Source organism: Lissotriton helveticus, chromosome 1_2 (genome assembly GCF_964261635.1).
Source record: "Lissotriton helveticus chromosome 1_2, aLisHel1.1, whole genome shotgun sequence".
Lineage (NCBI taxonomy): Eukaryota > Metazoa > Chordata > Amphibia > Caudata > Salamandridae > Lissotriton > Lissotriton helveticus.
This window is the reverse complement of record NC_136058.1, coordinates 42,256,486-42,269,779: the sequence shown is the minus strand read 5'-3', so window position 1 is coordinate 42,269,779 and position 13,294 is coordinate 42,256,486. Positions and strand designations below refer to the sequence as shown.

General features: G+C 45.1%; 2 protein-coding genes across 3 annotated transcripts in view; one reads left to right on the top strand and one right to left on the bottom strand.

Moving 5' to 3' along the window:
- The window catches only part of LRRIQ3 (leucine rich repeats and IQ motif containing 3), a 418,548-nt gene extending 408,163 nt beyond the window's left edge, over positions 1 to 10,385 (bottom strand). The window contains exon 1 of the mRNA XM_078673417.1: positions 10,230 to 10,385. The gene's annotated coding sequence lies outside the window, so the exon portion shown is untranslated. The remainder of the gene's footprint in view (positions 1 to 10,229) is intronic.
- A 484-nt stretch (positions 10,386 to 10,869) lies between these two features.
- The window catches only part of FPGT (fucose-1-phosphate guanylyltransferase), a 127,708-nt gene continuing 125,283 nt past the window's right edge, over positions 10,870 to 13,294 (top strand). For both annotated transcript variants that reach the window (XM_078668689.1, XM_078668682.1), the window contains exon 1: positions 10,870 to 10,990. In XM_078668689.1, coding sequence (XP_078524815.1) covers positions 10,915 to 10,990 — 76 coding nt within the window. In that variant the 5' untranslated portion in view covers positions 10,870 to 10,914. The remainder of the gene's footprint in view (positions 10,991 to 13,294) is intronic.

Below are 13,294 nucleotides of genomic sequence, written 5' to 3'. Positions count from 1 at the left end.
TTTACATTGAAATGGCCACAAAAGTTCCAGATGAAACACGGTTTTGCTGATAACTATATATATATTGCAATAATGTTTGGAAATCTAGTTTCTGTAAATATTTGGCATTTGCATACCACCAAGTAAAGTGCTCAGGTTTGTTTTGCTCCTATTTAAATCTTTATTGGCAACACAGTTATGAATTACAAAAAATGTGCTTTTGTAATTCCTGGTGTCTTTTTTAATATTTGAACTATTCATTTACAACCTTTTAAATGTTATGTGTTAGAAAAAATAACTGAAATATTACAGCCTGCTTGTTCACAATGATTGTCAGACTGCTCCCTTGACAAAAGATCTCTCACTGTAGGAAGAGAAAGAGAATTTAAATCCATTTTCCAAGCAGCAATTACTAAAAAGAGAAATTGACATTTGACCTCTTTCCTTGAACAGACAGCAAACATGTCAAGATAAAAACAAGATTTGAAGGCATCTTTATTGATCATTCACTTTTTGATGGAATAGAATACCTGTTCCTTTCCAGATTATGTTCACTTGCCAGAATGAACCAGTAGGTGCTAAAAATAGCACAAACTGATAAAATCTGACTCGCCATTGCGAGTGGACGAGTAGATTTGTTTTAGGCCTGTCCCATGTAACATTCATGCAGATTTAGTTGTGGTCAGTTTAGTTGGGAGATCATCAATAGCTGAACAAAATATTTTAAAGGATTCTTTGGATAAGAAGATGGATTCCTTTCTATAGAAAATCTTCTCTGGTTCTCAGGTTGCCTTAAGAGCAGGCATTTATAGTGCTTACACGGCGCATTCATTCATTTCTGATTTCAAGGCTTTATGTCAGTGTATCCAGAATGGGACTGGATACCCTTGCTGGTGATAGTGCGCTTTACAAATATACATTACTGATTGTTTTCAGCTCCTCTAACCTATGGAATGCCAAAAAATGTGTTTTATCAGCTATTTATTTTGATCTGATTCGAACCTCTGCGTTGGCCAGTGGTGCTTTGATTCCATCTAGATGGAACTTATACTTAAAAGACTGGAAGGAACACTTACTTAGCACAGAGATTCACTGCTCTTAGGAATCTGTTTGAGGGAGCCAAGCTATTTGGAGCAGAATTGGAGGATAACTTCCAAAATTATTCAAAGAGAGTAGGCATTTTTCTTCTTTCTAGAAGGACACTACAAAGCCTTTGAGATTTTCAAAATGGAAGTCCTTCTGTCAGCCTTTTAGATAACAATCAGTTGATCAAGCAAACAGATTTCAAGGCAAGACCTCTTCATCCTCACTTGTTCCTTCCCAAGACAGAAGCAGAACTCTGCATCCAAGCATCAGAATTGCTGACTATGCCCATTCCAGCCTTCTGTTACCAGTTGGATGGCAGATAAAGAAAATTTTCTTCAAACATGAAAGGATAATAACCGGCAGATGGGTTTTCAACATAGTCAGATCGATTTATCACACCATGTGTTGATCTCCAATGTTCCCTCAAGAACAATCCTCACACCAATTCCCAGGAATCCAGACAAGAACCATGACTTGTTGAGAGGGGATTGTATCCCATATGAAGAAAAGAGCAATCTGTCCTGACCTGACAGAGCAGAGGGGTCCAGCGGTTTATAGGTTTCCTGGTGAAGAAAGCAACAATAATTACTGATTGGTAATAGATCTGAAGAATCTCAACCAAAGCATTGCAGACATCAACTTCAAAATTGAACAGTACAGAGAATCTCTCCTTTGATCCCATCTCACACTTTCATGATTAGGCTAGTCCTTATGGATGTGTATCTACACATTCCCAAAGCAAGAAAGGACTGGAAGTATATGACTATGGGGTCAGCATTGGCAATTCATGGTCCTCCAATTCGAGATCAAGCCGACTCCCACAGTCTTTACAAAGATGAAGGCTCCACTTGCTGGAAATTACAGCCTTCCTGTACTTCGACTGACTTTCTCCATGCTCCTTCCATCTCAGAGACACTCAGTTATGAGGACCACAATGCCGATGATCTCTAGGCTGGACCTTCTTCTCCACATCTCAACATGTCAGTTAACTACGTGAAAGGAGATCAAGTTCATATGAGGCACTTTCCGAACGGACTAGGACACAATCTTCCTTCCAGTAGACCGGATCACATGTCTGCATAACTTGATCAGGATTCTCCTTGTGCATAAGGACATTTTAGCCATACTATATATAGAAGTCCTGAGTCGTATTGGGTCCACTCATTGGACCTCACTATTACCCTGTCTGCTCAGGTCAAACTGGATTTGATATGGTGGTTAAACATGGATAAACTTCAGAAAGGATTATGAATGCATCCTCTAAAACCAATAGTTCTCACAACAGATGCCAGCAGAGTCGATGGTGCATAACCATTCTAGACCAGTCATATCGACAGAAGTGGTCCATCGTGGAACAGAAGAAGTCAGAACTGGAGGGAGCTAATGACAGTCTTCAAAACTCTCCTGAGATTCATGAGTTTCATTCTTCAGAAGGATGTGTTAGTAAGAACAAACATCACGTCTCGGTCACCAAAGTATACATCTATCACCACGGGAGGTCCACGTCCTTGAATCAAGTAGCAACAGACATGGGCCTTTGGGCAGAGGCCAACCTGCTGAGTCTCTAAGCGGTCCACATTAGGGGAAAAGACAATATCCAGGCAGATCGTCCGAGCAGGTTCTTTTTTTGTTCAGTGAACCTCCCCATAACTCATAGGATCTTCAAATCGATTGGCAAGAGGTTTAGTGTTCTGCTCTTGGATCTGTTTGCATCCAAGGACAACGCAGTAATCCGACGATCCTGCTCAAGGTTCCTGAAGAGGGGAGACTGGGGTTTTGGAAGCCTTGCTGCTAAAATGGCCCCATAAACTTTTGTATGCTTTTCTTCCTTTTTCTCCGAAATAAAAAAACTTTGCCAAAGATTCAGCAGGAGAAAGAGGATGTAATCCTTATAGTTCCATCATTAGCCAAGGTTGTCATGGTTTCCAACCCCAATGACTCTAGAATATGTCCTCCATGGGTACTTTCTCAAAAACTTCCTCCCATCAAGTCATCGCTCCTTTCCCCTTGAAAACTGTTTCTGTTTGTTTGGAGGTTGAGAGGATGACCTTATTAAGTAAGGGTCTTCCGCCTAGCTTGGTGGAGACAGTCCGGAAATCGAATGGACCTATTTTCAAATTCTACCATTGGCATAGGGACAACTTTGACAAGTGGTGTTCTCTACAAGACTTCTCAGCTTACACTTATCACTTTTCCACAGTGTTACAATTCTTGGTTGAGGGGTTTTAGTTTAAATATTTCTCTTTTCATGATTAAGTCAAACTAGTTTGCTATTAAGGCCTTTCAGGAATTCCCCAATCCTCAGAAGAGCATCGATAAATTAATCAGCGGGGTTCCAGATTTTTTTCTATATTGAGACCTTTCTTGAGATCTTCACCTCCTCTTTGAGTTCTTCCTGCAGTACTTCAATCTCTTCAGTTGCCTTCTTTTGAGCCTTTGGAGGAGGTAGACTTGAAATTCTCTCTTACAAAGTGGTCTCTCTGGTTGCTATCACCTTTGCTTGCAGGATTCGGAACGGTTGCCTCTTTTTTGTATCCCTCCTTTATGAGGATGAAGTGATTTTGAGACTGGAGCCTTCCTTTCTACCCAATATTATTCCTAACTTTCATAGCTCACAGGAGGTGTTTCTTCCTTTAATTGTTCCCTCTACTGAGGAGGGGAGTTATTTGCACTTTTTGAACGTTAAGTGAACTCTCTCCATTTATTTAAACATGTCACAACCTTTCTGGATGTCAAGCCACTTGTTTGCGACTTTCAGGCAAGTAGATCGAGAAAGAAAAGTGACAAAAACAACTTTGAGTGGATGGCTGACGGCCACTATTTTACAGTCAATTCAAGGGTCCTCTGACGGTAGATCGGTTCAGGGAAGATCTACTCGAAGCAATGTTTCTTCCTAGGCTGAGTTCCAGGAGTTTCTATTCAAGAGATTTGTACGGCCACCACATGGTCCTTGGATTCTCCTTTTGTCAATCAGTCAATCAGGCACTTGTAAAGTACGGCTCCTCACCCATAAGAGTCTCAAGGCCCTGGGGGACGCTAGCTGTTGGTCGGACTGGGTTGAGTATCATTCAAAGAGCCAAGTCTTAAGGTCCTTCCTGAATTGGGTCAGTGATACGGATTGCCTGAGGTGAAGGGCATGCTGTTCAAGTTCTTGGCGGCGAGGTAAGAGAACGACCTTCCTTCGGTTCTGGTCTTGTGGATCCTGGGGACGGCGGTGATAGCGAATTGAGAGGATCGGAGTTGTCTGGCGGGTACGTGGAATGTGAGGCAGTGGTTCAGTTATGCTGGTCCTCCGTTGTGTAGAACTTTGTAGGAGTGAGTGAGGACGTTGAAAGTGACTCTCTTGTTGACTGGGAGCCCGTGGAGTTCTCTGAGGTGGCTGTGGTGAGGCATGTCGAGGACCAGTCTGGCTCCGGAATTTTGGATGTTCTGTAGTTTCTTGAGCTGTTTCTGGGTGACATCAGCATAGAGTGCGTTGCCATAGTCGAGTCTGCTGGTGATGAGTACGTGGGTGACCATCTTTCTGGATGCTGTGGAGTTCTGTCTGAATGTCTTTCGAAGCAGGCAGAGTGTGTGGAAGAAAGCTGAAGAAACTGTGTTGATTCGCCGGTTCATAGTGAGTGATGAGTCCAGTATGATGTGGAGGTTGTGTAGGTGGTCTGTTGCAGTGGGGGAGATCCCAGGGCAGCTGGCCAAAATGAGTCGTCCCAGGCTGTTGGGGTGGGTCCCAGGATGAGTACTTTGGTCTTGTCTGAATTGAACTTGATTAAGCTGTCTTTCATCCAGGTAGCAACGGCCTTCATTCCACTGGGGAAGTTTGTTCTAGCAGTTATGGGTTCATTGGTGAGGGAGAGGATCAGCTGGGTGTTGTCAGCGTAGGAGACTATGTTAAGTCTGTGGCTTCTGACGATGGCTGTGAAGGGGGCCGTGTAGACATTGAAGAGGGTGGGGCTCACGGAGGAACCCTTGGATACTCAAGGCTGATTTTCGTGGGTTCTGAGAGGAACAGTGGTAGTCTGACCCACTGGGTCCAGCCGGTGAGGAAGGTGTGAATCCAGTCCAAAGCCTTGTTGCAGATGCTGGCATTGTGGAGTCTTGTGATAAGAGTGCAATGGGAGACGGATTCGAAGGTGGCCAAGAGTTCTAGTAAGATGAGGGAAGCGGTCTCGCCCCGGATGAGGAGGGATTGGATGTCGTCGGTGGCGGCGAGAAGTGCAGTCTCTGTGCTATGGTTACTTCGGAAGCCAGATTGGAAGGTGTACAGGACGTGGTTCACTTCGATGAACTTGGAGAGTTGGGAGTTGATGGCCTTCTCTATGACCTTGGCTGGGAAGGAGAGGAGGGAGATAAGTTTGAAGTTCTTGAGGTCTGTCCGGTCTGAGGATAACTTCTTCAGCAGGGGTTGATCTCTGCGTGTTTCCAGTCATCGGAGAATGTGGCGGTTTCGATGGAGCAGTTGATGGTGCGGCAAAGCTGGGAAGCAATGGCGGCGGCTGCTCTGTGGAAGATGTGGTGCAGGGAAGATCCGATGGGGCTCCTGAGTGGATGATCTTCAAGGCCTTGAGCGTGTCCTCTGTTGTGAGCAGGGTCCAGCAGAACAGGATCTGTTGGGGTGCGGCTTAGTGTGTGCGATGGTGGCGTGCCTGGTGGCCGGGTCCAGGGTGTCGAAGCGGTTGTAGATTTTCCAGATCTTCTGGTGGAAGAAGGTGCAGAGTTTGTTGCAGAGGTCTTGAGAGGGGGGGGGAGTCTGTTGTCTCGCTGTTGGGCCTGGCGAACTCCTTGACAATGGTGAAGAGTTCTTTGCTGTTGTGTGCGTTGGTGTTGTTTCTGTCTTGGAGGGCCATTTTCTTATTGGCTTTCAGGAGGAGGTGGTGTGCGTTAACTATGGTTTGAAAGGTTGCGTGAGTTTCCGGAGTTGTGTTGTTCCTCCATCTCTTCTCGAAACATCTGCAGGTGCATCTGGACTCGTTGTAGGGCGAGAGAGAACCAGCTTGCCTTCATGGAGTGTTGTTTGCCTGGGCTTTTCTTGGGGGGGGTGCCAGGGTGTTGGCGCGGTAGGAGATCCATTACATACATTACAAACTCAACAATATACTTGACTATGGTTTAAATTTTCGTGCAGGGGATCTCAAGTCAGTTTTGGAATAAAGTGTTTCTAATTTTTCACAAGAGTATGCATTTAATGTCATGGCCATGCATTCTTGTGTTATATTTTGGATCAAAGGCATATGATTTGGTATACCTCAAGGTGCAATGACTAGGACGAGGATCAGGGATGTAAAGGTAATGTCTTGATTGCTTACTGGTAATCTTCCATTACACTTAGTCCTACTTGTCATTGTCACAGTCATTACAATCCCTAGCACCTGCATTGCCTTTGATTAGGCTTAGAAATGTCAGGAGGATTCTGGGTCAAGCTACCAATATATAGTATTCAGAAGGGTGGGTAGCAGTTACCAAGAATTCTCCTTTGTTTTTTTGATCTGGAGGTGGAGTCTCAACTCAAGGTGTAATGACTGTGACGAGGAGGAGTAGGACTAAGAATAATTAATATTACCGTGAGTAATCATGAAATTTCTGTACACTCTATTGGTTGGAAGAAAATTGTGAATCACACATTAACAGGTCAATGGATGAAGAGTGTTGGCTGAAAGCCCGGATAACACATCGTTTTAGAAAAATCTACCTTCCACCAATCACACCAATCACACCAACAAGAAAGCCGCAAGGTTCACCGAAGACCTCCGGACCTCCAAGCGCACCTGTCGGAAGCTAGAGAAGAGCTGGCTCCGCGACCGAACACGAGACAGCTACACAGACCACAAGAACGCCACCTGCAGACACCACCAACTCATCAGGACCGCCAAGAGGACCGCCTTCAAGGACTGCCTAGACAGCAACGCACACAACAGCAAAGAGCTCTTCAACATCGTGAAAGAACTCTCCAACCCCAGCTCCAACACCATCACAAGACCTGTGCAACTCACTGGCCACCTTCTTTCACCGCAAGATCATCGACATCCACGACAGCTTCGACACCCCCACCCCCACACCCACCGCCGAGACCACCACCCCTGCGACCACCATCCATACCAGTCGCCTGACCGCCTGGTCCAACGTCAGCAACGAAGACACCATCAAGACCATGAGCTCCATCCACTCCGGATCCCCATCTGACCCATGCCCTCACCACGTTTTCAACAAAGCTAGCACAGCCATCGTACCCCATCTCCGGAAAACAATCAACATCTCCTTCGAGACAGCAACCTTCCCAGAGAGTTGGAAGCACGCCGAGATCAACGCCCTACTGAAGAAACCCAAGGCGGACCCCAACAACCTTAAGAACTTCCGGCCCATCTCCCTGCTCCCTTTCCCGGCAAAAGTCACGAAGAAGATCGTCAACAGACAGCTTACCCGCTACCTCGAAGACAACAACATCCTGGACCCATCCCAGTCCGGCTTCCGCAGCAACCACAGCACCGAGACCGCCCTCATCGCCGCCACCGACGACATCAGGATCCTCATGGACAAAGGAGAAACATCCGCCCTCATCCTTCTGGACCTATCAGCAGCCTTCGACACGGTCTGCCACCGCACCCTAACAGCACGCTGTCATGATGCCGGAATCCAAGAGACGGCCCTGGCCTGGACCACATCCTTCCTCTCCAGCAGAACCCAGAGTGTCCGCCTCCCACCCTTCCGCTCCAAGACCACCGAGATCATCTGCGGCGTCCCACTGGGATCTTCCCTCAGCCCGACACTGTTCAATATCTACATGGCACCACTCGCCCACGTCGCACGACAACATAGCCTCAACATCATCTCCTACGCCAACGACACCCAGCTGATCATATCCCTCACTGAAGACTCCCACACCGCCAAAGCCAACCTCCACTGAGGAATGAAGGCCATCGCCGAATGGATGAAGGACAGCAGACTGAAGCTGAATTCTGACAAGACGGAGGTCCTCATCCTCGGCCCCACCCCCTCAGCCTGGGACGACTCCTGGTGGCCAACATCCCTAGGAACAGCCCCAAAACACACCGACCATGCACGCAACCTGGGGGTTATCCTCGACTCCACCCTCTATATGACCAAGCAGGTCAACGCCGTCTCCACCTCCTGCTTCAACACCCTCCAAATGCTCCGCAGGATCTTCAAATGGATCCACTCTGACACGAGAAAAAACGTCACCCAGGCCCTCGTCACCAGCAGGCTGGACTACGGGAACACCCTCTATGCAGGAACAACAACCAAGCTCCTGAGACGGCTGCAACGCATCCAGAACGCCTCAGCACCACTGATCCTCGACGTCCCCCGACGCGACCACATCACATCACACCTGAGCGGCCTGCATTGGCTCCCCGTCAACAACAGGATCACCTTCAAACTCCTCATCCACGCGCACAAAGCCCTACACAACGCTGGCCCACCATACCTCAACGACCGACTCAGCTTCTACACTCCCACCCGCAGCCTCCGCTCCACCAACCTCTCCCTCGCCACAGTTCCACGCATCTGGAAAACAACCGCCGGCGGCAGACCCTTCTCCTACCTTGCCGCCAAGACCTGGAACACTCTCCCTACCAGCCTACGACAGACCCAGGACCTGCTGGCCTTCGGAAGACTTCTCAAGACCTGGCTTTTCGATCAGTAGCAGCCCCACCTTCCTCCCACCCATCCCCAGCGCCTTGAGACCCTCACGGGTATGTAGCGCGCTTTAAAAATGAAATGCGTGATTGATTGGCTAACACTAGTTCTCTGTCTCTAGTTCACTGAACCATCCCTGAGAAGCTCATCCGTACATCGTATTTCTGTGCATCCTGGGATTTTTAGTCTTCGTTTTCTAATAGCCTAATCAGGACAACAATTCTCCGACTGTAAAGAAAAAAACCTGGACTGGATGAGATACTCATGCATGCAACTTGGAGCTCTGAAAAAATACATTACGCACAAGTGGCTCTATGTGAGTTAAAATAGACCATGGTTCTCCAAATAAATATTTTGACCAGAAAAGGACAAAAGTCGAGAACAGTCCCTGTCATGTCGTCCCGCCTGACGCTGCCGATGGACAGGACAGGCGGAGAGGAAACAGGAACCGGAACAAGGAATGGACAGGAAGTTATAGTCTGTAAACTAGTATGAGACTAGCAGGGAATAAAGAAGCACGCATTTACCTTACCTGTGCCTCGGTGTGGTTATTTTCACGAGCGCTGCGACAGTCCCTATTTCAAACATTGCAAAAATCTATGGGGCAGATTTATGAAGGCCTTGCGCCACGTTTACGCCGCTGTTGCGTCACGCAAGGCGGCGTAAACGTGGCGCATCCCTACGAACGATTTACAACGTGACGCATCTAGGCAGATGCGTCACGTTGTAAAGCCCTGCGCCGCTTGTGGGCGTTCCGGCGCAGGGTGGGCGTTCCGGGGCAGGTGCGACTCGCAAAAGTGGCTGAGTGAAATCTATAAGATTTCACTCAGTCACTTTCAGGCCAATGCTGCGTCAAAAGCCTGCGCCTGCTTGAAGCAGGCGTAGGTCTTGATGCAGCATTGGTCAGATAGGGCACCCCCGAGCCTTGCTGGAGCTGCGTCGCGCTTGCGACGCAACTCCAGCAATGCGTTGCCTTTACGGCACAGATGCGTCACGCATCTGTGCCGTTTTTGCCCCATGGTGCGCCGCATTGTAAATGCGGCGCACCATGGGTGGCGGAGCTGTGGCGCACTGTGGTGCACATTAACTGGCGCATCCCTGGGGATGCGCCAGTTAACATAAATCTGCCCCTATATACTTAAAAAGGTATCAAGCGGGCTAAGAATTTTTGAGAAATGTGTTTTTATATAGACAGAAAACCTTTTTGCAAACAACTGAAATGGAGTATGAGGAGTACGATGTCGAGTTCTATCAGAAAAAGTATCCCGCCCATACCCCACCCACCCCTGTGAACAGCTGCGCCAATTGCATGAGATGGAAAGGAGTATAGTTTAGGTATGGTAACATTAGAAGAACTTGATATCATGACTTAAAATACATACATGACATTTCTGAGAACATTTGGTTTTAATCTCGCATAATCGAACTAGAAATCGACTGTTGCTGTAAACAAACCAACACAAAAATGTTTGGTTACCATTTGTTCATTGAAACAGAGAAATCAGTATCCTCACCTGCCTCGTCCGCATTAGCTCTGCTTATGCCTACTACCATTGTGCACACTTGGTAGGTGTTTGCATTGGTTGCTGTGGAAACCCAACAAGGCACCACATAATGTCACGTGAAACTGAAATAAGGTTAGCCCTCAGAATAGGTGACTTTATAGTATGTCGTGCACATTTAGTGATTTTAGCAAAAAATACAGTATGTTTTGCAGTAACCGTAAGGAAGTCACTCCATTTGGTAATGTAAAGAGTCCGTTCAATTACGTAGCGATGTGAGCGAAGGAGTACAACATAATTGCAGTTGTCTGGACTTGGTTGTAAGCAATCTCTGAGTCCAGGGTATTAAAAAAAAGGAAATAACACGATGGCCATTTTAAAATAGTACATTTACGAAAACAATACGTATCAGGACTTCATTACAGAAATTGCAAATCTATCTTTATACTTTTCTGGGTTGTAGTTTAGGTTTTCAGGTACCGTGTATAAAACGTGTAATTAGTTTAAAACTAACACATTTTTGTTTACCTTTGAAACGCGTTGAAGCGTATATGATTTTCTTTCTTCACAACAGATTTCATTCTAAGATGGCGACCTTGTTTTACGAAGAAAGTAAGCACCAGCAGCAGTAACAAGACATTGGTGCCAAGTCCTCCTTCTTTTTCTATGACAAGGAAGTTCGTGGACAGCTGATATAATGGCTACATCTTCTGATGAAAGTATGCTCCAAAAAGATACACGGAGGAAGTTAAAGCAGTTTGATAAGATAAGAGGTACAGAAAGAGTGAACATTTTATGCGCCACTACGAGAGTCTACTCGTTGACGCAAAAATGCTTTTTCGAGTGGTTCCGGGCGCATTAATTAATTCCCATAAGAAGTTCAATTTATTGGTAGCTGCAACGTCATGGAATGTTTCTGCTCTGAGAGATTGAACATCAATTTGTTGCTGCTTTGAACGATTTTAGTGGCGTTATTTACGTACTGCTGTGTAAATAGTGACATGAACCCGTATTTTAGCCTGTCGCTAGGTAAATTCCAGATATTATGCACTAATTGCCATGTATTTATGCAAATATCAAAATATTTTTTGTGTAGAAAGCGCTAAATAGATAAAAGTTACAAACACAACTTGCTAGTTAAATACCAGATGTTATTTACTAATAAGATTGCTGCTGGGCAGATAAAGTAACTTTACATTTACCTTCCAGCAGGCAAAAAACGAGATATGGGCCAGATTTTCCAGATTGTCACACACTGCAGTGCAGCAGCTGCAAATGTTGCGCTGCATGAGGAGAGAGCAGGAGGAGGGCGACATATTTACAGAAATATGGCCCTCTCCGTAGCGCTGTTGTAGAAATGTGCTGCGGGCACCACGCATACACTTTTGCACCATAGTGCAAGGGTGTCTGCCTGAGCCTAGCATTGTTTTTCTACTGGAAGGATACCCTTCCAGAACAACATACTATACTTAGACTAACTTTAAAATGTTCCCCCACTTTGTATGTGTGCTGCACAGGGCGCCCATCTGAAATGGGCGCTATTTGCTGATGCTAAACCTTGTCTATTTTTTTTTAAGTAAATAGGCCTTAGCATCCAAAACCTTGGGTGGTTGCAAGGGAACGCCCATGCACCACCCTTTATACTCCCCCTTGGTGCTAAGTAATGCAAAGCAGTGCTATGCGCTGTTTTTGCTCTACTTTTGAGTGAATTTCGAGCCCTAAACAAGTTTAGCATTGGAAAGTAAATTAGTAACACATCCACATCGATCAACACAGTCATTATAGCATTCTTGGACAGCTTGGATCCAAAAATACTCCCTGGTACATTCGTAGTTATAAGTCTTGGCAGTCCCATAACTATAACATTTAAACAACCCCCACCTCACCCTCACGAGTCAGTACTACAGAGTGTGATCTAGCATAAATCTCGGGGTGCACAAAAAATTTCTACATGACACACAAGAAAAGGTGAAGCATTTATATATTGCTCCACATTCTTGATCAGGGTCAATACAACATCCTCAGCTCATACACATTTGTTGACATTTCTGGGTTCTATACATTAAAAATTGACCTTTCAATTTTCATTTTTGGATTTTTTTCAAAGTTTATCGTCATAGGCTCCATACGCAACACACACAACAATGGGTGCGGTGGGCAGCCCAATGATTTTTCCCACTGAATTAATAATGTGTCTGTAGTTGAAATGCATACCACAAGTCCCACTGAAGGGTTTCGGTACAGTACTTGAATAGTTCAAATATTTTATTTGTAAATCACATAAACTTCATTGTCAGTCATAGGTACTGTTCTATTACTTGATCTAATTTCTTAGCTGCATCAATTTATCACAGCCACTTGGATACTACAGTGACTTTATCTATAATTGCACCATATCTTTAAAATGATGATGCATATTCCTATAAGAAAAACATGCTTTTTGTTTCTCGTGTTGAAGGCAAGTTTGACAGTATGATTTTGATCCTTGGTAGTGTGCTAATTCTACCATTACGAGTATCTGGGTTATTATTTTGAGTTGCTTGTACATATGTATTTCAATACTGCAACATTCATTATTACAATTCTAAAATATTAATTCTATTCCCCCTCTTTGCTATTTCGCAGAGAGTGCACTTGCTTACTAATCAGGCCGAAATGGGCATATCATCTCACATTTGATTTGAGAGGAACTATCCATTTGATCTATCATATATTATTACAAACGTATTGCATATAAGTCATAATGGCAGGAAATGACAACAGTCCCATCTCTATGGACAGTTTTTAACATAATGCAACTACCTCTTATGTTGAACAAAAGAAATCACTACTAAATAACTGTGGGATACGTTGCGTAATAGTTAATTTTCCAAATAAATCTACCTTTTTCTCTGTTCCTGTTGAACCTCAGCTATTTCAGACGCTTCATAAAGCCCAAGTGGGCAAAACAATCTTGATTAAATGGAATGAATGAAAACTGTGCACAATTTCTTTTTTCAGGAAGTAGGTTCTTGTACATATTAGTTAGTTCAAGGCAAATCTGTACATAGTACATAGTCTGATTGTAAATTAAATCT